At 41.4% G+C, this 22,905-nt stretch overlaps 1 protein-coding gene across 1 annotated transcript in view; it reads right to left on the bottom strand.

The window, feature by feature from the left end:
- The window catches only part of LOC127507987 (NACHT, LRR and PYD domains-containing protein 12-like), a 59,947-nt gene that overhangs the window by 17,861 nt on the left and 19,181 nt on the right, over positions 1–22,905 (bottom strand). Inside the window, 1 exon segment of the mRNA XM_051885407.1 lies at positions 185–358. Coding sequence (XP_051741367.1) covers positions 185–358 — 174 coding nt within the window.

Raw genomic sequence — 22,905 nt, 5'->3', positions numbered from 1 at the left:
TGACACAATCTACATTGTAAAAAGCGCTATATAAATAAAGGTGACTTGACTTGACTGTGGATTTTACTGTGCTCCTTTACAGCTATGCACTTCTAATTTATTTTTATGATAATTAGATTTCAGAAAAGTTGTGGAAGTGCTCCGCAACATAGTAGAAGTTATTCACTCTTCCTGCTTAACATACTTGAGTTTGTCCAGTCTGCAGTTTGGATGGTTGAGTGTATCAGAGAGCAGATTCACTCCTGAGTCTCCTGGGTGATTGTAGCTCAGATCCAGCTCTCTCAGGTGGGAGGGGTTTGAACTCAAAGCTGAAGACACACAACGAAAGCCTTCCTGTGTCACCATACAGCCAGACAACCTACAAACACACATAGCAACAGTCTACATTAGTTTGGCACATTAGTTACACAAACACAGTCATTTGGGTGGTAACTTATTTTCTGTAGTTTCAGTCACAAAAGTCAGCAGAAACATTTATACTCAAGTAAAACAGAAATATACTTCAGAACAAGAACAAAGTATTTCTATATTATCACTGGACACCTGAGGTTGTATTTAATTGATCTCACTGTCATTTCATAAAAAATCATTTCGTGTTAGCATTATCAGAAAAAAAAAAAATATTCCCCAAAAACACTGGACATCATATCTTGCATTTAAATGGAAAGTAAATAAGGTGACAATAGTGGGGCAATACTGCTCCTGAAATCTTATGTTTACAAAGTAGTTAAAAAAAATAGACTATGTAGTTCCGCCCCTTTTTAGCACTGTGCTCGTTGTCTTTTGACTTCCGGTTTGTATTTCGACAGCGATCTTACGTATTTATGAATGAAATGCTCGTTTTAAAGTCTTCTCAGTCTACTGACATTTGTTAAGTCATCTGGCTTTAAACACAACAATGCTCATGATAACTTTCATTAACTCTACAACAAGTAAATCCACTTCACCATCTAATTATTCTTTGACAGCGCTGCCATAGAAATATACAGAGCTACCGCAAAAACGAAAGTTCAAAGACAATTTTATAAAGATGGCGGCGTGCCTGTTTCTCTAACACATAAGGTCTATAATAATAACATTTAAAAACATTTCTAACTTTGTTACTAAAACAAAATTATAAGCCACGTGCAGAATCTCACACACACTTGTAAGGCTGAAAATATCCAAAGATATTTTAAAGTGAACAAAGACATTTGCTTTACTCTTTGAACCCCTTCTCTCCTGCTACAAGGGCCATTTAGAAGGCACAAATGTGTTGATAGTGATCAAGCCCTATAGGCCAAAATGTATATACATAGAGGGTCTACGAATTGTCACACCTTTAGAACAGTGGGGGAAGTTTTAATCTTCTGACTGGTCAGTTTGAATGTCTCACATTTGGGTTTCAGTCACATTGTGACACTTCTATAAAAGAGAAACCATTTTTCAATTAATGTTTTGATAATTATTTATTTGTTTATATTTTTGGTAAACTATGTGTATGTAAACTATTTTCTGTGGGGGAATGGTAATGTGTTGGGGGAAGGAAGGACTCTTATTGTAAAAGGCCTCTGGGTAAGGAAGCTTGGGGCAGCCATTTTGAGGGAAGTTGTAGCTCATGGGGTGGCATGCTTGAAAGACAGGCCAACAAAGGTGCTGGAAAATGGCAGGCTCTCACCTGTGCGAGGGCAATGGACTAAGTTTGATCTGGCACACTGACTGAAGGATTGCCTGGTGATTTTTGAGGCCTTTTATCAGTGGACTATCAACTATTCTCCTTCTGGGATTATTGGAGGATTATTTTTTCCTCTTCAGTGGTTTGCCTTAGGAATCCAGGAATCCCTGAGAAGTTAATGTGGGTGAGACTGTTGGGGTTTTTTTGGCTTTTCCTCTCCTACACATTTTGCTGGGATTATCTTGTTTTTTTGGACTGCTTTTTTGGACGTTTTTTTGTTCTGAACTCTGGTATTTGGTTCTATGGGACTTTATAGGTCTCATTCAAGGCACCTTTTGACTCATGGACTTAATTCATTTCATTCTTTGAGTTATGAGGGTTGTATGTGTTCTGAATGATGTTTGTTAATACATGCTTTGATCAATGAGAGTCTTGCTTTATTAAATGGAGAACATTAAGGTATACAGACCAATACTAACCTAATAGAACCCCATGGTAACAATGAGACTTAGAAAAAAGAAAAGTTTAATTTGTTACAACATGGTCAAGGAAGGGATAAAAGAAGATTGTAACTGTTGCTCTCTTTTATTCTCTGCCTCTTTTCTTGGGCACTCTCTGGCCCTCTCTTTCTCTTTCACTTTCTCTCTATCTCTCAGGTAACTTTTTACATACATGCTGGGTGTGATCAATGGTATATGATTTTATCATCTCATCCATCTATTTTGTAACTATTTTAAGTGTAACCACAATCAGATATTGTCATTAAACTCTTTCATTACAAATTAAATTAAAGTATTTTAATATTTTAATATCTTAATCTTAACTCTTTAGTAAAAGTGAAATGTCTGCACAAAAAGAAATTCCATCCTATCTACATGTTATGGATCTTATTGTGAACAATTCATAAGTGCTTGTTTTTGTTTTTTTGTTTGTTTTTTAATCAAAATATCTGGATTGAGTGAAATGAATGAGTAAACTTCTCTCTGGTGATATATGCAGGACTTTTACATTTTGCTATTTCTGTTGCACATTGTGTCGTTAATTTTATATCGTTATTTATGACTTCCTGATGGCTACCGCCTGCAGGAAGGGTGAGGGCGGACCCCAATCGGCTGTCCAGATAAAAACTCTGCAAGAGAGCTCAGTTATCGCAAGCATCCTGGGTTTCCTAACCAAGGCATCTATCTCTACAATACGACATCAGCATCAGTGTGGACCGCAGTGCTACTACAACATCTCATTGATTAAAACTCGAAGGAACATTGTCCGGTTGTTATATGGCCCGCCAAAATCAACTTTCCTGATTGTCTGAGCCTGACACTTCTTCGACTCACACTTTGCGGACAAAGGATCAGATCTAAGGACTCACTCACAGGAGATTCAAGAAAGTTTATATCAAAGACAAAGTTTATACCGTGCACAAAGTTGAGTTCTAAGGGTTATGGCTACACAAAAACTGATGGAGAGCGACCCCCCTTTGAGTTCTGACGATGCCGTACAAAAGCCGCTGGTGTGCGAGTACGCCACGGGCAATGAGTGTCGTCTAAAAGCCACATTAGACTGTATGTTTAAAGATTATTTCAGAGGACAGATGCTTGACCTGATGTACAGGATCATCGAAGACACGTGCAATCAGGATGACGATGATGATGATGATGATGATGATGATTGTATGGGGGAAACCAAACGTGTAACAAATCTCAAAAAGGAAATGGATGTCGTAAGAGGCCTGACAAATTCATGGTATTCTGATGTAACGAGCATGTGTGTTTACACCAAAGAACCAATCTGTGTAATGATAAGAAAAGTTCTGGATGTGATGTCTGAATGTACCAAACAGTTAGAAATTACTGACATCATATGTATGTGTACATTTGTAACGGATGTTTGTGTCTCACTGCGTTCAAACAATGCTGATGATAATACCATCGGTGAAATTGTCGAAACGCTGGTCAGTCACGTCCTAGACCGAAACATGATAGCCTGCAGAGATTTTATTTTATGGTTAGACCACCTGTAATTTCATGATTGCTGTTTTACTTATGTATGCATTTCTTCAATGTATATTCAACAACTTTGAAATAAAAGTTTGAATCACTTGTTGTTATTTACGACCATGTCTGAGCTCATTAAAAACAGTAATACAAAGCCTCTAACCCCTGCAGGGTAAAACGTCTATATATGGCGTTTGAAGTCATTTAAATGTTTTACAAGCTACAATGTTTCAAAGATCTTTGCTCCGCATTCTATACCGTAAAATATAATACAGTACATAAAATGAGTAAGAGTATGGTTAAACCTCCCATTTATTAAATTAATTAAATGCTACGAACAAAGAGATGCAGAGAACAGCGAGAGTGCAATTTCAACGTCACAATACACCTAAATGTGTAGAAGACATTGATTTTCGGACAAGATGGAATGGGTAAATCGGTAATGGAAACAAATACGCTCAAAATTACAATTACAGACGAAAGAAGAATGGAGATGTTAAAACACTGTTTAAAAAAAAAATGTGAATATAATCAAAGAAACATAAAATGTATGAGGACAAGAACGGTAGCGCCCCTAAACATGCGGATAAAGTCAAGATATCTAACTATTGCGAGTTGGGTATTTGAGGTATCCTTACCTGGGGTCAGTCTGGTTTGTGAAAGAGTTAGAGTCATGTGTGTATGTTGTTAGGCTTTGTTTTAGTTATTCATAGCCGATATTTGTATGGTTACAGTTATTTCAATGTATTTACGAATACAGTTACAGAGCTTGCCTTAATGACGCTGAAACTTTTTATTAACGACAGAGGACGTCTTGAGTGACAACCTAATCATCTCTTGCTCTCTCTTACAGACACCCGACTGTACCTAGGACCTGTAACACTATCATAGTTATTTATAAATATATATATATATATATATATATATATAAGATATTTTGTCTGCCCTCTTTGTAAATGAAAACAATTAATATTTAAGCAGGAACATATATTAAAAATTAAGAGATGTTAAACAATTTTGATCGTATGCGGATCAGGGATAAAAACTACTTACCATAATGGTTTCCTAAAAGAAGAATCAATTATTGAGACAAACGTGACAACACATTAACGTACAGTAGCTGTGCCTGTTTCCCGGATCAAACCTAAAAGGCACCCGCCTTAAATACATAGTTTTGGAGCGGACAAAATAAAATGGCCTGAATCAACTAACCTTTCACTTAACCTTTCACTTTCACTTTTTATTGAAGTCTTGTTTAGAGTACAGAGACAATATTTTTTCACAACTGTAACACGCTGTAACTAAGTGTAATAGTAGGTAACAGAATGTACCAGAAAAACGGCACGACTTGTTTAAAGCGCATTATGTGTCTTGTGACCGCAGACAGACCAGAAAGACGACATCAGTTTTAGAACATCAAAAAGAACATCAGTACTACATCTCTCATGTAGTAGGAGTATCATGTTTTCATTAATTCCTGTGAGTAGCTGTATGTTTGACCAAACTCAGAGAGCAGTCTTCATCTAAAACTGTATTTTAACAAAATTAACAAATGATAAATTAACAAAAATTGTAAACAGGGTGATAGACTGATAGTGGAAAAAAATGGCATTTACAATCTTTTGCAATAGATCAGAAGAGAGGTTTTCTGTATTATGTTTACATTGTAGCTAAATGTATCTTATATGTCGTACACACATGGTAAATTGTGTACGTATAATACCTGTATAATGTTTGTTTGAATTTCTTCTTTACAAGGGTATGCAATATGCAATGTTATAGTTCTCAAATGAGCTTGCATTACAACAGTGTGGCATAGACTCTAACAAAACTGCGTACTATAATATGTACACATATTCTTTAACGTCATGCTGGGATGTTGAAAGAAATGAATTGTTAAAAAGAATTGGTTTTGTCAAAAGTTCAGTCATATTCATGTGTTCATCACACATGTGATGATTTGCAAAAACTTACACTGACAGCAACCTGAGAGGAGAATTCGGCTAAAAACATATACAGACCGACAAATAAAATGCTACCAGTGATCTTGATAGTCTTTATAATATGACTAAGACCAGTGAAGGGGGTACAAATGCCCATCACAATAGATCAAGAGTGGACTTCTGCATGCAGTATAACACTTTTCTTACATAATGTCGCTGCTTTCTTAGTTACTAGGCCTCTTGAATTTAGATGTGCGAATTTATCGTGTTCACTTAATTTGTACAAATTTGTACAAAGATCATGTTTGAGATGTATCTATAGCTTTACTACAGTGTGTAACTTTGTTTACCCACCTCAAACTGAATGAAATCATAGCTTTCAGCGCAATGGTTAGATGTGTCTCATTTGTAATCGTTTCAAGCACAAACAACCAGACTTACTATTCGTGTCGATGCTTCACGCAATCCCACATCGAAGAGATGGATAATTACACTACAAGAACTATCAATTTATTTTCTTTGTAACTGCGCCCTTTGAATTTCTGAAAATAAATTGTATAAAAAACTGTATCAAATATTCTCATTGAGTTGTGTGTTCACATAATTTCTACATAGAAAATGTTTGGCTTTTATCTGTAGGGGAAAAAGCAATGTCAGTAAGCTATATTCAGTATCTGTTTATTTGAGTAAAAAATAATAATCTAAAAAATTGTTATAAACAGTTGAGACACACTTGTACACTGGTACAACTATTTAATGTCATGTTGGTTGATAAAATCTGGATTCTGATCTAAAGCATTACTAAAACCTTCACTCATGGTGTGGACCCTTGATACTAACGTACAAATATTGTATAATACATGTTGAAAATGACCAAAACTTTTAAATAAGTCCTGTTCCAACACCACTGGGGAAAATAACTTTTGTCTAATACTCTCACAAAAGAAAAACATTGTGTTATCTGGTTTAGTTGTATTTAAAAACAAGCAAACAAAAACATATTTCTTAAAAACATTGTGTCAAAAGAATTTGGTAACATGATTCTCTTGTTTCATCATGTATTAACTTCATATTTAACAGGCTGATAATGGTAGCATGAGCCTAGAAATAACAACCGCGAATTTTATAAAGCAAAAATTGTGTTAGAAGACATGGTATGAAGATACGCTGGCTTTTAACTTTTTATTTAAACTTTAAAACATTATTATCTTTTTTTTTTTTTTTAAATGTAATACAGTATTTGATTTTTGGTAAAACTATCTTACATAGTAATGTGTTTTCACCCATTGTCATGAGCCTTTGGCTATCCTTAATGGTTTCATTGTGTGAGGAACTGTTTGGAATAAGGTAATCTATTTGTTAAAAATTTGTCAGCATTATTCTTTTGGTTTACTTTACATTTATTAGGAATTGAAACTATAGAAATAAGAAAAGTAAATCGTATAGATCTATGAGACATGCGTCACCTTAAAAAAAATGTAAGTTTACATGTGAGGTTTTTTTTAAACATATTTAACAGCAAAGATATTTTCAAATACAGAGTCTGATGTGGACATTATCATGTAGGGGATTTGGCCTGATCTTTTTAAGCACAATTAAATATTCTCAAGAGACCCACTGATCCTGAAGTCATGTCTCTGAAAGACCTCGGATGTGTAGATTCACTCTATTGAAAAATGCTGTTTTGAAATTAACACAGTTGAAATAAATGACTACTTGTAGGGTGTTTAACACCCATGCAAAATTGTTGGGGGTCAGTAAGTGGCAACAGACAGCCTCAGCACAGAGAAGTGACTGATCTGTAAATCACCTCATCAGCCTATATCCTGAGGCCATCATTAATGATTGTTTAGGATCCCTCTCTGAAAATGCATAGTGATTTTGTTAAAGATGCAACTTAAGCTAAATAATAGCAAAGTTAAGTGTTCTCGTTTTAACGGGGATGTGCGACTTTTTCTGAATGATTTTATTTTATTAATACTTTGTTTCATTTTTACTTATTTATTATCATTTGCAAAAGGACCTACTTTGGCTCTCTGAAAATGTAAGGGTTTTTTTTTAATATCTTTATTTTTAATTTATATATTAATTTAGCCTATATTTAAATTGTTTAAATAATTTTTTAGTAACATTTTATATTATTTATATATAGAATCATTTCAATTTAAAATAGAGATAAGTTCCTTTTATAGAACTAACCTGAGGCATCACAGGTTCTGAATGAAATCATTGTTTCTCTCTGAAAATGCTTGGTGATTTTCATATTGAATTATTGAAAATGTTACACAATGTGAGAGATGGCTTGTGAGACCCATACATTTTTACACATACACTGATAAATAAAATGTCAAAGATTTGATTTATTTTGAACGAATGTTTAATTTTAAAAGATGTAATTTAAACTTTTACATTTATGCTTTGAAAATAAAGGTTAGCTTGAACAAAATATTGTTTCTTCCACCCTAGCTGACCTGCGTTCTCCCCTTCTGTCTCTGTGACTATCATGCATTGTTGCAAGTCACTTGGAGAGACAATGAGATAGTTTGTAAGCCATTTCATGTTAAGGACATCAACAAGTAAGAAATTTTATATTTTCATTTAACTAAAACTATAATAATTGGTTTCAGTAAATTTAGTCAAGTCAAGTCACCTTTATTTATATAGCGCTTTTTACAATGCAGATTGTGTCAAAGCAGCTTTACAGTGATAACTGGTGAATAATTTTGGCTTAGTAACTGTTTGTTATTATTAACATTGTTATACTTTTATTTATTACCATCTTCATTCAAAGAACAGAATGTTTTTCTTTTTTGAAATGAGTGTGTGTGTGTGTGTGTGTGTGTGTGTGTGTGTGTGTGTGTGTGTGTGTGTGTGTGTGTGAGAGAGAGAGAGAGAGAGAGAGAGAGAGAGAGAGAGAGAGAGAGAGAGTCAGTGAGAGATTTTTAGATTTCAGTATAAACTAAAAGCAAAATGTTTTTATATATATATATATATTTTTTTTTATGTAACTACCAAAACGTATCCCCCATTTGCAAAACACCTTTTTAAATTATACTAAATGATATTTTTGAAAATATAAAAATGAAAACGTTTACTACGATACATGTGTTTAGGGGAGAGAATATCCAGTATAAAAACAACCATGTCTTATGCATGTTTTACATGGAACATGTCTGAACATGTCCAAATTCCCTTTTTGCATTGACATTGTTAAAATAAATATTCTTTTACTTATATGAACACATTTTTAAAATTTATATTTCAAACTAAAAGTAATTGTTAACCCATTCAGATATCATTGCTGGAGGAAAACTTTTTCCATGTTTTTATATTTTTATTTAACTATAATAATCAGTCATTAAATTTAGTAACCGTTTTTTATTATTCAGCATGTTACAATCTTTTGGAGATGTGAATGTTTTTCACTTTTTGAAACGTGTGTGTGTGTGTGTGTGTGTGTGTGTGTGTGTGTGTGTGTGTGAGTGTGAGTGTGAGTGCGCGCGCGCGTTTGTGTATTCTATTTTATAAAATATACCATGTTTATTTTGTCATTTTGATCCAAAAATCTTATTTTTGTTGCTTACACAGGAAGATTAGAGCATGTGCCGGAATGCGGATGCCGTCACACATCTGCTCATGCGTGACCCCGAGAGTTCATAAATCACCATCAGGACTTCAAATATGGTGTCAAAGTTCAAAAATCATCCATTTGTTCCACCCTACAAATGACCCACAGGTCAATACCACAGATATTTCAAAATGCAGAGAATCAATGGACATATTCATAACCCATGTCAAAGGTCAACCACCATTTAAATTCCATAACCCCAAGGTCATGGAGTTCATATAGCGGTCAACTATGGGGGGATGGGGTAATATTTGGGTGGTCCCGTGGGGGAGGGGCAAAGGTCATATGTCAAAGGTCAAAGGTCACAATCAATCATTTTTTTTTGACACATGTAGCAGTATATTTACTACTTCTGTCATCACTTATTCACCCTCAAGTTGTTCCAAACCTGTTTGAATTTCATTGTTCTGCTGAACACAAAATAAGATATTTGGAAGAATGTCAGAAACCAAACAGATCTCGCCCCCCATTGACTACCATAGTAATTATTTTGGGGGGAAAACTAACTCTACATAGTATGCATGATATTCTTATTAATAAGTATGGGTGGGTGATATGGCAAAAATATCAGGATTCATGATTTGATCACAAATCTTTTTCATGTTGGTTTTACTATTTTGCCAGCGACTGAGCAGTACTGTCAAACTAATTTCCCTATATATTAAAAAAGTAGCCTTACAAGGTAACAAAATATACAGTGGGTACGGAAAGTATTCAGACCCCCTTAAATTTTTCACTCTTTGTTATATTGCAGCCATTTGCTAAAATCATTTGTTCATTTTTTTTCCTCATTAATGTACACACAGCACCCCATATTGACAGAAAAACACAGAATTGTTGACATTTTTGCAGATTTATTAAAAAAGAAAAACTGAAATATCACATGGTCCTAAGTATTCAGACCCTTTGCTCAGTATTTAGTAGAAGCACCCTTTTGATCTAATACAGCCATGAGTCTTTTTGGGAAAGATGCAACAAGTTTTTCACACCTGAATTTGGGGATCCTCTGCCATTCCTCCTTGCAGATCCTCTCCAGTTCTGTCAGGTTGGATGGTAAATGTTGGTGGACAGCCATTTTTAGGTCTCTCCAGAGATGCTCAATTGGGTTTAAGTCAGGGCTCTGGCTGGGCCATTCAAGAACAGTCACGGAGTTGTTGTGAAGCCACTCCCTTCATTATTTTAGCTGTGTGCTTAAGGTCATTGTCTTGTTGGAAGGTAAACCTTCGGCCCAGTCTGAGGTCCTGAGCACTCTGGAGAAGGTTTTCGTCCAGGATATCCCTGTACTTGGCCGCATTCATCTTTCCCTTGATTGCAATCAGTCGTCCTGTCCCTGCAGCTGAAAAACACCCCCACAGCATGATGCTGCCACCACCATGCTTCACTGTTGGGACTGTATTGGACAGGTGATGAGCAGTGCCTGGTTTTCTCCACACATACCGCTCAGAATTAAGGCCAAAAAGTTCTATCTTGGTCTCATCAGACCAGAGAATCTTATTTCTCACCATCTTGGAGTCCTCCATGCGGGCTTTCATGTGTCTTGCACTGAGGAGAGGCTTCCGTCGGGCCACTTTGCCATAAAGCCCCGACTGGTGGAAGGCTGCAGTGATGGTTGACTTTTTACAACTTTCTCCCATCTCCCGACTGCATCTCTGGAGCTCAGCCACAGTGATCTTTGTGTTCTTCTTTACCTCTCTCACCAAGGCTCTTCTCCCCCGATAGCTCCGTTTGGCCGGACGGCCAGCTCTAGGAAGGGTTCTGGTCGTCCCAAACGTCTTCCATTTAAGGATTATGGAGGCCACTGTGCTCTTAGGAACCTTAAGTGCAGCAGAATTTTTTTTGTAACCTTGGCCAGATCTGTGCCTTGCCACAATTCTGTCTCTGAGCTCTTCAGGCAGTTCCTTTGACCTCATGATTCTCATTTGCTCTGACATGCACTGTGAGCTGTAAGGTCTTATATAGACAGGTGTGTGGCTTTCCTAATCAAGTCCAATCAGTATAATCAAACACAGCTGGACTCAAATGAAGGTGTAGAACCATCTCAAGGATGATCAGAAGAAATGGACAGCACCTGAGTTAAATATATGAGTGTCACAGCAAAGGGTCTGAATACATAGGACCATGTGATATTTCAGTTTTTCTTTTTTTAATAAATCTGCAAAAATGTCAACAATTCTGTGTTTTTCTGTCAATATGGGGTGCTGTGTGTACATTAATGAGAAAAAAAAAAAGAACTTAAATGATTTTAGCAAATGGCTGCAATATAACAAAGAGTGAAAAATTTAAGGGGGTCTGAATACTTTCCGTACCCACTGTAAAAGAAAAAAGAATGACAGACTTTCAGATAAAGTGGATGAAGATACAAATACTAATTTATGAGTTTCTTGTTAAAGCCACTGTATTAAAGAAATTAAGGGGGGAAAAAAAGAAGGAAAAAAAAAAAAAAAGGAAATTCTGTCATTATTTACTCACCGTAGAAGTTGTTTAAAACCCGAATAAATTTCTTCTGTTGAACATACACATTTTTTTTGAAGAATGTGGGTAACCAAACAGTTGCTGGTCCCCAGTGAGTTCCATAGTAGGAAAGAAAATACTACGGATGTCAGTGGGTACTAGCAAATGTTTGGTTACCCACGTTCTTCAAAATATGTTATTTTGTATTCAGCACAAGACAGAAATTAATACAGGTTTGGAACAACTTTAGAGTGAGTAAATAAAGACAGAATTTTCATTTTTGGTTGAACTATCCCTATAAGGACAAGTCGCAGCATTTGTTGTATGTCCCTTTAAGGCTCGTGCGCACATATAATATATTGTTCCCATTCAGTCAGTCACGTTTGACGTTACGTCGATACTGACGTAATGGGGTCTCGCTTGGGAGCCCAATCATCTCCAAGGGATACAAAACAAGCCAATGGAAATTGGCCAGTGAGATTTACATGCCGGACCACGCCCCCGGCATACTCACTTGCATTCATACTTTTGCTTCGGAGCCGATCGGTTTGGATCTTCCTTTCTCCTCTGAATGAATATTCTTGAAAAAGAGTACAAAAACAGCAATTTTAATTGCTTAGGACCAGTTCCTTCAACAGCAATTTTAATTGCTTTTGTTGTTTTTGGTTCCGGTGGCTGCTCGAGTCTCTCCAGCTGGTGGGAAGGCACGCTCAGCGGTGGGTGTGACGGCGCGCTGCCCACAGGACGGTGCTGCACTCATCCCTGTGTGCTTTGGCGGGTGAGTATACTAAAAGAGCAAGCACGGGCAATCAGCGTCTTTTTCAAGATGTCTTTTTGTCCGTGTGTTTCTGGATGCGGTCGTTTCCTGACCTCCTCTGACGGCCACGATCACTGTCTCACGTGTCTGGGTAAACAGCACGCTAAGTCAGCGCTCGTGGATGGCACGTGCCCTCATTGCAAGGGCATGTCCATGTTGGCATTGAGATCGCGACTCTCCTTTAACACGGAGGCATGAGTCCACTCTGTTACTACCCAAGCACCCGCGGCTGGTAAGGCCGCCGGTCTGGTTAGTACTTTGGGATATCTGAGGGTTACAGTGAGAGCCTATTCGTTGGGTCCGCCCCCACGAACCTCCCCCTCCTCTGCAACGCCATGTGCCGTCGAGTTGTCAGCTGCTGCCACAGGGCCCTCCACGGGGGTCCCCCGCGTCACTTTCGGTGCTCCGGAGGAGGACCAGATGTCGATTGCTGCATCGGGGAGTGGGCTAGATGACTCAGAGAATGACAACGACTCCGAGCTTCCGCTCTCAGGGACGGCTGCTCAGTCGGAAGCGGACTCTGAGTTGACTGCCATGCTTGCCCGGGCCGCCGCGGGCATCGGTCTCATGTGGAACCCTCCACCGTGTCCCGAGCGCTCGCGGCTGGATGATTGGTTTCTGGGTTCGGGCCGTGGCTCCCAGCCACGGCCCGCCCCAGCGCCCTTCTTCCCGGAGGTGCATGAGGAGCTCCAGAAGACGTGGATGGCACCTCACACTGCCAGAAACCGTACTTCTGCCTCCTCCACTCTCACTACCCTCGACGGTGGGGCCGCCAAGGGGTACGTGGATATTCCGCAGGTGGAACGTGCGATTGCGGTGCACTTGTGCCCGCAGTCCGCGGCCACCTGGCGGAACCGTCCGCGTCTCCCGTCCAAGGCGAGTAAGACCACGGCCGCTCTTGCTGCCAAGGCTTACTCTGCCGCTGGACAGGCGGCCTCTGCCCTGAACGCCATGGCCATCTTGCAGGTCCATCAGGCGAAAGCTCTCAAGGAGCTGCACGAGGGTAGTTCTGAGCCAGGGCTCTTGCAAGAACTGCGTACGGTGACCGACCTCGCCCTCAGGGCGACAAAGGTCACGGCGCGGGCCCTGGGTCAGACGATGTCCACCCTGGTGGTCCAGGAACGGCATCTTTGGCTGGACCTGGCCGAGATGAAGGACGCCGACAAAGTCCGCTTTCTCGACGCCCCCATCTCCCAGGCCGGCCTCTTCGGCGACACTGTCGAGGACTTTGCACAGCAGTTCTCGGCAGTGCAAAAGCAGACGGAGGCCATAAAACACATCCTGCCCCGGCGTGATGTTGCCACCAATCCGCCACGGGCCGTGCCTCCGCCTGCTCCTCGCCGAGGGCGTCCTCCTGCGGCTCAGGCTTCCAGGAGATCGGAGCCATCCCATCCTCCCCGAGCCTCCCGCAGGAAGGCCACGCCACCCGCCCAGGCCGCCAAGTCTTCGAAGAAAGTCTTTACCAAAGTCGCAGAGGGGGCCCTTGCCCCGCTCAGGGAAGTGGGCGTTCGCATTCTCAACTACCTCGAGGACTGGCTCATTCTGGCCCAGTCGCGAGAGCAGTTGTGCGAACACAGGGACCTGGTGCTCAGTCACCTCAGCCAGTTGGGGCTTCGGGTCAACCGGGAAAAGAGCAAGCTTTGCCCCGTGCAGAGCATCTCTTTTCTCGGTGTGGAGCTGGACTCGGTCAACATGACAGCACGTCTCACCAACGAGCATGCACAGTCGGTGCTGAACTGCCTCAATTCGTTCTCGCGGAAAACAGCGGTCCCACTGAAACAATTTCAGAGGCTCCTGGGGCATATGGCATCCGCAGCCGCGGTCACGCCGCTCGGATTGCTTCATATGAGACCGCTTCAGCACTGGCTTCATGACTGAGTCCCGAGGTGGGCGTGGCACCGTGGCTCACTCTCTGTGGTCATCACACCGAGTTGTCACCGCACATTCAGCCCGTGGTCAGACCTTGCTTTTCTACGGGCCAGGGTGCCCCTAGTACAAGTGTCCAGGCATCTGGTTGTTACAACAGATGCCTCCACCACCGGCTGGGGTGCCATATGCAATGGTCAGTCGGCTTCGGGTTCCTGAACAGGACCCCAACGCCACTGGCACATCAACTGCCTCGAGTTGCTAGCAGTACTCCTTGCTCTGCGCCGGTTTCGACCGCTGCTGCAGGGCAAGTATGTGCTGGTCCGGACGGACAATACATCGACAGTAGCGTACATCAACTACCAGGGTGGTCTACGCTCCCCTCGCATGTCGCAACTCGCCCGCCATCTCCTCCTGTGGAGTCAGCGCCGACTCAGGTCGCTGCGCACCTCCTACATCCCGGGCGAGCTCAATCGTGTGGCCGACGCGCTCTCACGACAGCTCACGCTCCCGGGGGAATGGAGACTCCACCCCCAGGTGGTCCAGCTGGTCTGGAGCCGATTCGGGGAGGCACAGGTGGACCTGTTTGCCTCTCAGGAATCCGCCCACTGCCAGTTGTTTTATTCCCTGACCGAGGGGACCCTCGGCACGGATGCACTGGCACACAGCTGGCCCCGGGGTCTACGCAAGTATGTGTTTCCCCCCAGTGAGCCTTCTCGCACAGACACTGTGCAAGATCAGGGAGGACGAGGAGCAGGTCTTGCTAGTTGCGCCGTACTGGCCCAACCGGACCTGGTTCCCAGAACTCATGCTCCTCGCAACAGCCCATCCCTGGCGCATCCCCTTGAGGAAGGACCTCCTTTCTCAGGGGCAGGGCACCATATGGCACCCACGTCCCGACCTGTGGAACCTCCACGTGTGGTTCCTGAATGGGACGCGGCAGACTTAAGTGGCCTACCGTCCGCGGTAGTTGACACCATCACTTCGGCTAGAGCCCCCTCTACGAGGCGCGCTTACGCCATGAAGTGGAGTCTGTTCGTTGAGTGGTGTTCTTCCCACCGGGAAGACCCCCGGAAATGCCCGATCAGTGCCGTGCTTTCCTTCCTTCAAGAGGGTTTGGAGCGGAGGCTGTCCCCCTCCACCGTGAAGGTCTATGTGGCCGCCGTCGCAGCACATCACGATGTGCTCGATGGCAAGTCACTAGGAAAGCACGACCTGGTCATCAGGTTCCTCAGAGGCGCCAGGAGGTTAAATCCCCCTAGGCCTCGCATCGTCCCCTCTTGGGATCTCTCTGTCGCCCTCACGGGCCTGCGGAGGGCTCTCTTCGAGCCCCTTGAGTCAGCTGAGCTAAAACATCTGTCTTTGAAGACAGTGCTCCTGACCGCGCTCGCCTCCTTCAAGAGGGTTGGGGACCTGCAGGCATTTTCAGTCAGCGATTCGTGCCTGGAATTCGGGCCGGACTTCTCTCACATTGTCCTGAGACCCCGGCCTGGATATGTGCCCAAAGTTCCCACCACTCCCTTCCGGGACCAGGTGGTGAACTTACAAGCGCTGCAGACCCAGCCCTTACCCAGCCCTTGGAGGAGGCAGACCCAGCCCTTGCGCTGCTGTGTCCCGTTCGTGCCTTGCGCGTTTACGTGCACCGCACAAAGAGCTTCAGGGGCTCTGAGTCTGTTTTGGAGGTCAGCAGAAGGGAAAGGCTGTCTCCAAACAGAGGTTGGCCCACTGGATAGTGGATGCCATTGCCTTGGCGTACCAGTCCCAAGGCGAGCCGTGCCCCCTCGGGTTGCGAGCTCACTCCACTCGGGGTGTTGCTTCTTCCTGGGCGTTGGCGCACGGCGCCTCTGTTGCAGACATTGGTAGAGCTGCAGGCTGGGCGACACCGAATACATTTCGATGCCCATATGCTGTGATTCCCCGCAGGTAATCCCATATGTGTTTGTCCACGGTACGGTTTCCCTGACGGTAAACCCGTGTCTTTCCCTGGGCGGCTTCGCTCTGCCCTGTCTCTGACTGCTAGTGTGTTCCTCCCGGAAGGTAGGACCTACGTCAGAGATCTTCCATATGCGTTACTGTCCTCAGGCCAGTCCATATGTGTTTTCCACACATTACCTCCCTTTGGGCAGGGTGTGGTCTCCGTAGCTCTCCCCTCCTCGGGGAACGCTTTCCTGGCGTTTTGGTCATGGCTGAGAAAATGTGGGAATTGAGTTCCGAAGCACTCTTCCCCGGGGGTAAGGAACAGCAGCTTCGACCTTCTCCATGGTATCGCCCTGTCCTCTCCATCCCACTGGTATGGAAGACATTCCTGGGCTTACTCTGGGCGCTGGAGGGTTACGAGTAGGGGCCGCACTTGCATTGGGCACGCTACGGCTTGCCAGCATCTGCCTCCCTAACACTCGTAACGTGGTTCAGTCGCTATGGCGCTTTCCACTGGACCCCATTACGTCAGTATCGACGTAACGTCAAACGTGACTGACTGAATGGGAACGTCTAGGTTACTATTGTAACCCCCGTTCCCTGAAGGAGGGAACGGAGATGTTACGTCCCCCTGCCATAGCTCTGAGTCACCGCTGAGCGGCCAGATGTCTATCTCGGCTCCTCAGCAAAAATATGAATGCAGGTGAGTATGCCGGGTCTGTTTATACCCGGATGCCGGGGGCGTGGTCCGGCATGTAAATCTCACTGGCCAATTTCCATTGGCTTGTTTTGTATCCCTTGGAGGTGATTGGGCTCCCAAGCGAGACCCTATTACGTCAGTATCGACGTAACGTCTCCGTTCCCTCCTTCAGGGAACGGGGGTTACAATAGTAACCTAGACGATACACATTCGATTTTCTCTCAACCGTTTACTTTAACTTTACACTTAACCGATGGTGTAAACCTTGTGTGTATTGACAGTATTAGCAGAATAAGATGCAAATGATATCTTTGTCCAGCAAATGCAGTTTGAGACAGGCTTTTTGAGTGTGCGCGCTTCGGGCGTATTGCTCAGAAAAGCACGTGTCAGACCAGCACGCAGATAAAATGTTTAACCAGCAGGGCTTTAAAACTCATGCAAATAATAAACTTTTGTGATTGTGAATAACTGCAGTGTTCCGTGAGTATAACTCTACCGCTGTTTTAACATGTGATGTGAATGTATGTCGCTTTTTACTACACAGTATGTTGAGACAGAGGCACCAGGACTGTAACTGACAGAAAGCACTATAGCACGACACAGCAATATTTCTTAAAAAGCAGATCGTGGAGACCTTTTAATCGTCCACGATCAAAATCGCACACACCAATAAGAATGTTCATTTCGGACACAGCAAGTGTCACAGCTCAAATGTCGAAACCCTGCCTAATAACAAACAATGGGAAGTACCGCAATGGAAAACACTCGGAAACTGATTGTAAAATAATATTCCAAAACAAATATACTAGGACTAATAGGGGCATGTTATAATTTTCACAAAATTTATTTCAAATTTAGTTCAAGCACTTTCAAGGACCAATATTTGTTTTCAAGTACTTTCCAGACCTTGAATTCATGTGTCTGAAATCCAAGTACTTTCAAGGCACGTGGGAACCCTGATTAACAAATATTAATAAATGCTGTATAAGTGCAGTTCATTATTAGTTCATGTTAACTAATGTAGTTAACTAATGTTAACTAATGAAACTTATTGTAAAGTGTTAGCGAATATGAGATTAGCAGTCTGTTGAAATCATTTTACAAGAATAATAAACACAAAAAGGACTTTTTGAGTCAAGTATTGTGCATTTTTCCCTTACTACTATTTTTTATTAGTAGTTTAATTATTTTAATGGAACCGGAACCTGAAAATTTCTTACGATTCCCAACCCTAGTGAAGACTTCAGGTGACGGCGATGGATGAAGAAGACTCAACATTGAGAGATGTGTGTCATTGTCTTTTAAAGACAAACAAGCCAAAACGCCTCCTTGGATGCACCAGCCAATGGTGAGGGTGCAATTTTGGTGGGCAAACTTTTTCTTCGTCTCCATTTACGACCTAATTTGCATAGTATATATGAATAGTAAATAGAAAATAGATAGATAGATAGTATATATAATAGTAAATAAAAAATGCATTTTACAGTAACGTAACATACCTTGTTAATTAGAACATTCAGAAAGTTTTCAAACAAAACTAAACATGATAGGTGGAAAAGACATTAAGAGAGAGATACAGTTTTATACTTGAATATAGCTTTTAGAGTAAAACTAACACAACTACAGTCGTAACTAAGCTTCTATAATATGGATACATGCATACACACTGGATATAACAAAAGGGTACACTTTGGCATAGTCATATTTTGAGGCTAAATGTAAATACAGTCTCCATGCGCGTGTGTGTGTCTGTATGTGTGTGTGTGATGTGTATTAGGGTTTTGGAATTCAGGCCTGTTTTAGGGTAATTCGACCCAAGTTGACAAAGATCTTTGTGAAGGCAAGGAGGGAGAGTTTTATGGATATCTGAGATGTCTCACACCTCACAGCCAAGCTGTCGGATGAGCCATAAACTTCAGCCAGGCCGGAGCCTAACGTGAGATATACAGGAGAAGTTCGAATTCAAAATTGTTTTGATGATCTTGATCCTGTGCAGACGCTACAACTTCAAATCTCTAACAAAGAGAGTCAAAAGGTTGGTATCGTTTGGGAAAAAAAAAAAAAAAAAAAAAGAAAAAAAACCTTTACATAAAAAAATAAATAAATTACATTTGGACACTCTCATGCTGAGAAACTGCTGATAAAGACAAAAAAATAAAAGTTTGCTCAAGGGAAATTTTACATACATTTCATATTTGACATGCAATAACTCAGAGAGGAACTAAGGTAGGAGGACAGCTCTTTTTTTTGGTGATGTTCCTCTATATGTGAGCTGTATCTGGATTAAATCTGTGATCCCACAAAGAAATCAAAAGTTACAGCATTTGAAACTGAGGCAGCCTTTTTGTTTATCCATTGGCGCCCCCTGATGGCCATTTTTAAAATGGTTCTTTCACGTGGAGTAACTCGTGATCGGCTTATGCTGGGTACACACCACAAGATAATCGGGCTGATTTTGGGCCGATTTCTCCCCTTCTGATAATCCTAGGTAATGTCCTGATTATCTTGATGGTTCTACATAGTATCTTATCAGATTTTCCTGTGGTGTGAGGTGTGTTAAGAGTGGCTGAGTCTGCTTGGAAGAACGTCGGAGGCACCCCGATCGCAAATCCTAAATATTCAACAAATATTCACTGAATATTTACTATCAGAAATCCTGATGTGTGGGGGGAACCCCGAGGACAAATGTAGTGAACAGCACATTCCAGGGCCCAGTTTATGGCCAGGCCCCTCTCTGTCCATAACAGCGGGCAAAGGTTTGCTACATTTTTATTGGATCTTGGTGGACTAACACAAACAAACTGTCCAACGCCATCAGATAAAGATGTAAGGACAACATCCAGACACCTCTTAGAGGGCAAGAAGAAAACCTCTTGTACCAAGCCTGTGAAGGACAGGACTTCTCATTGGTCCACATGCAGTTTCTGCCCTTGCCCTTAAGGGATAAAGGTACCCTTTCAACAGACATTCCTTGTTCTGAGTCTGTTCTGCACAGGGATAGACATTAACAGATACACCGTTCTGAGTCTGCCCTTCAAAAGAGAAAGACATAACAGATATACCGTTCTGGGTCTCAACTCTGTAAGGAGTGAGACATTAACAGATATGCCGTTCTGAGTCCCGGCTTGCGAAGCTGAGACACTAACAGATACAACACCGTTCTGAGCCTCTGGTCCATCCAGAGAGACAACAACAGGTCCCACGATCTGAGTCTACAGCTTGTGAGGCAGCAACAGAGACAAACACATTCTGAGCCTCCAGCCTGTGAGGAAAGAGACATTAACAACCACTACGTTCAGAGTTTCCATCCAGTGAGACAATAACGATATTTGCAACAAGGTTAAGCTCAGGAGGGCAAACCTTGCTTCCAAGGTACCTTCGTCTGCGTGTTCCAGATTGTTAAGGACCTTCTGCACCTACGCCAGGGCCTCATCTGCGTGTTCCAGATTTTAGGACCCTTTGGTGCTCCAGGAGATCAGCATCCCACAGAGCTTCATGTTCAAGACTGTTGAAACATATTCTGGCTCCTCTCCCCACTGCATTGTCACCCAGCACAACCAGTGGAAAACGTCACCGTCATCGGACTCAACCAAGTGTAACATAAATATCACTTAACCAAACCTCTTTCCAGAGACCTTGGCATTGTTGTATATTATCAGTATATAATTTCCTAATTCCCATTAGATGTAATATAGCTGATGTTAGTTAATAACAAATAACAAAATTTTTGAATCGTATAGGCGTTTCGTCCAGACGTATCCGGCGTTTTCAGAAGGTGAAACCGCTATTTTTTGAAACCGGGTCCCAGAGTGGATAAATCTGAAAATGACGCCCTTTGCATTTTCATGTGTACAGCCAATCCGTATATTTTGTGAAACGGTGATGTTATCACCCCACGTGTCGACCCTAGTCAGACACCGCTAACAGCACAAAACAGCAACAACAACAATAATAGCATACTACATGCTTGTGTTCGTGCTGCAGAAGCTACCGAGCCTAAAGCTTTATTAAAATAAAGCTTTATTTCGAAGCTTTACTAAAGTTTGTATACAACGCGCAAGGTTTTTGTGCATGCTCCAAGTCTTATTCTTTGTTTTTAGTGTATCTCTATTGCAGAATTACAGCGTCACATACTGATCTGGCATGTATACTACATCGTTTTGAGTCATTTCAGTGGTTTCGTGTGTACGCAGATATTTCTTGAGACGAAGAAAAAAAAAAAAAAAAAAAATCAGATAGTGTAAGCTTCGTGTGGACGTAGCCTAAGCAGGAGTTTTAAAAAATATGGTTATTTTTTTATAGCTATGTGGCGCACGCAGGCGAGTCTTATCTAGCAAAATGATCGGTCATTTAAAAAAAAAAAAAAAAAAAAAAAACATACAACCGTTTATGCTTTATAAACACAAAATATCATTTTTGAACGTACTTAACGTTTCCGCATTCTTCAAAACACTTAAGTACGTTCAAGGCGATATTTTGTAGATAAGACTCTTATTCCTCGTCTGGTATCGTTTAAAGCCCTTTGAAGCTGCACTGAAACTGCAATTTGGACCTTCAACCTGTTGGTAGCCGTTGAAATCCACTATATGCAGAAGAATCCTGGAATGTTTTCCTCAAAAACCTTAATTTCTTTTCGACTGACGAAAGAAAGACATGAACATCTTGGATGACATGGGGGTGAGTAAATTATCAGGAAAAGTTTATTTAAAAGTGGACTAATCCTTTAATCTACCATTTTTCAGTAATTAATCATGATTAAAAACACTGAAGTTTTTAATATTTTTATATTGTAATTATCTCACAGTTACTCTCCAAATTAATGTAGAATAAACTTAAAGACAGTATATTTTAAATATTTGTTTAATGGCATCTTTTTATGAATGAAGGCCAGTATCACTGATACTAATACTAATAATGTCTCTGTAAAAATTTATTTTTTTAAATTAATTATAGACATTCAACATTACAGTATAGCTGAAAGCTATCAATTTATTAGGCATAATAACTTTTAATTTAAAGGATTAGTTCACTTTCAAATGAAAATTACCCCAAGCTTTACTCGCCCTCAAGCCATCCTAGGTGTATATGACTTTCTTGTTCCTGATGAACATAATTGAAGAAATATTAATAAATATCCTGACGCATCTGGGCTTTATAATGGCAAAATGCTTCCATCCTCATCCATCCATCATAAATATGTGCTCCACATGGCTCCGGAGGGTTAATAAAGGCCTTCTGAAGCGAAGCAATGCGTTTGTGTAAAAAAATATCCATATCAAGCTTTACACTTTCTGTGTATGTTGAATACGGAAGGTGGTCTGGCGGAAGCTCGACATTTCACTTCATAACTTGTTTAAATATGGATTTTTTTTTTTTTTTTTTTTTTTACACAAACAGGCCTTTATTTAAGATAAAGCTTAAATATACAATCGTATGTGGTCGAAAACTCTGCATATTTGTGATATGAAAAGCACTGAACAGGAATGATATGAAAACTCGGGCTTGGCGCCAGCCAAATCGCACAAGCACATTTGAATTTGGCAGTTGATCACGTGATGTGCTGAAGGTTCTAATCACAACGGTGTGATCGTACGCTCCAGGGACCAGCCAAGACTGATCACACTGGTGTGACCGTACACATCAAAGGGTTAAAAGGAGCAAGCAAAGATGAGCATAACTAATGTCTCCTGCATATGCAGATTGATATTTAAAAGTTTCTTTAATTTTTCTTCTTTGCACTAACATTTTTTTATAGATATTTAATAGAATAAAACACCTAAAACAATGTGAACTAGGTAGTTTTGCTGTTTACCTTAAAAGTCCATAGATATGCCGTCAGTTCATACTGCTGTTAACACTTTCTCTGACAGGTTGCAAGGATGAGGATGCAATGAGACCAGTTTTCCGGTTTGGTCATGTGACGTTCGACATATAC

The sequence above is a fragment of the Ctenopharyngodon idella genome, chromosome 3 (genome assembly GCF_019924925.1).
Source record: "Ctenopharyngodon idella isolate HZGC_01 chromosome 3, HZGC01, whole genome shotgun sequence".
In the NCBI taxonomy this organism is placed as follows: Eukaryota; Metazoa; Chordata; class Actinopteri; order Cypriniformes; family Xenocyprididae; genus Ctenopharyngodon; species Ctenopharyngodon idella.
Note: the sequence above shows the minus strand (reverse complement) of the source record. Positions and strands in the feature narration are given on the sequence as shown.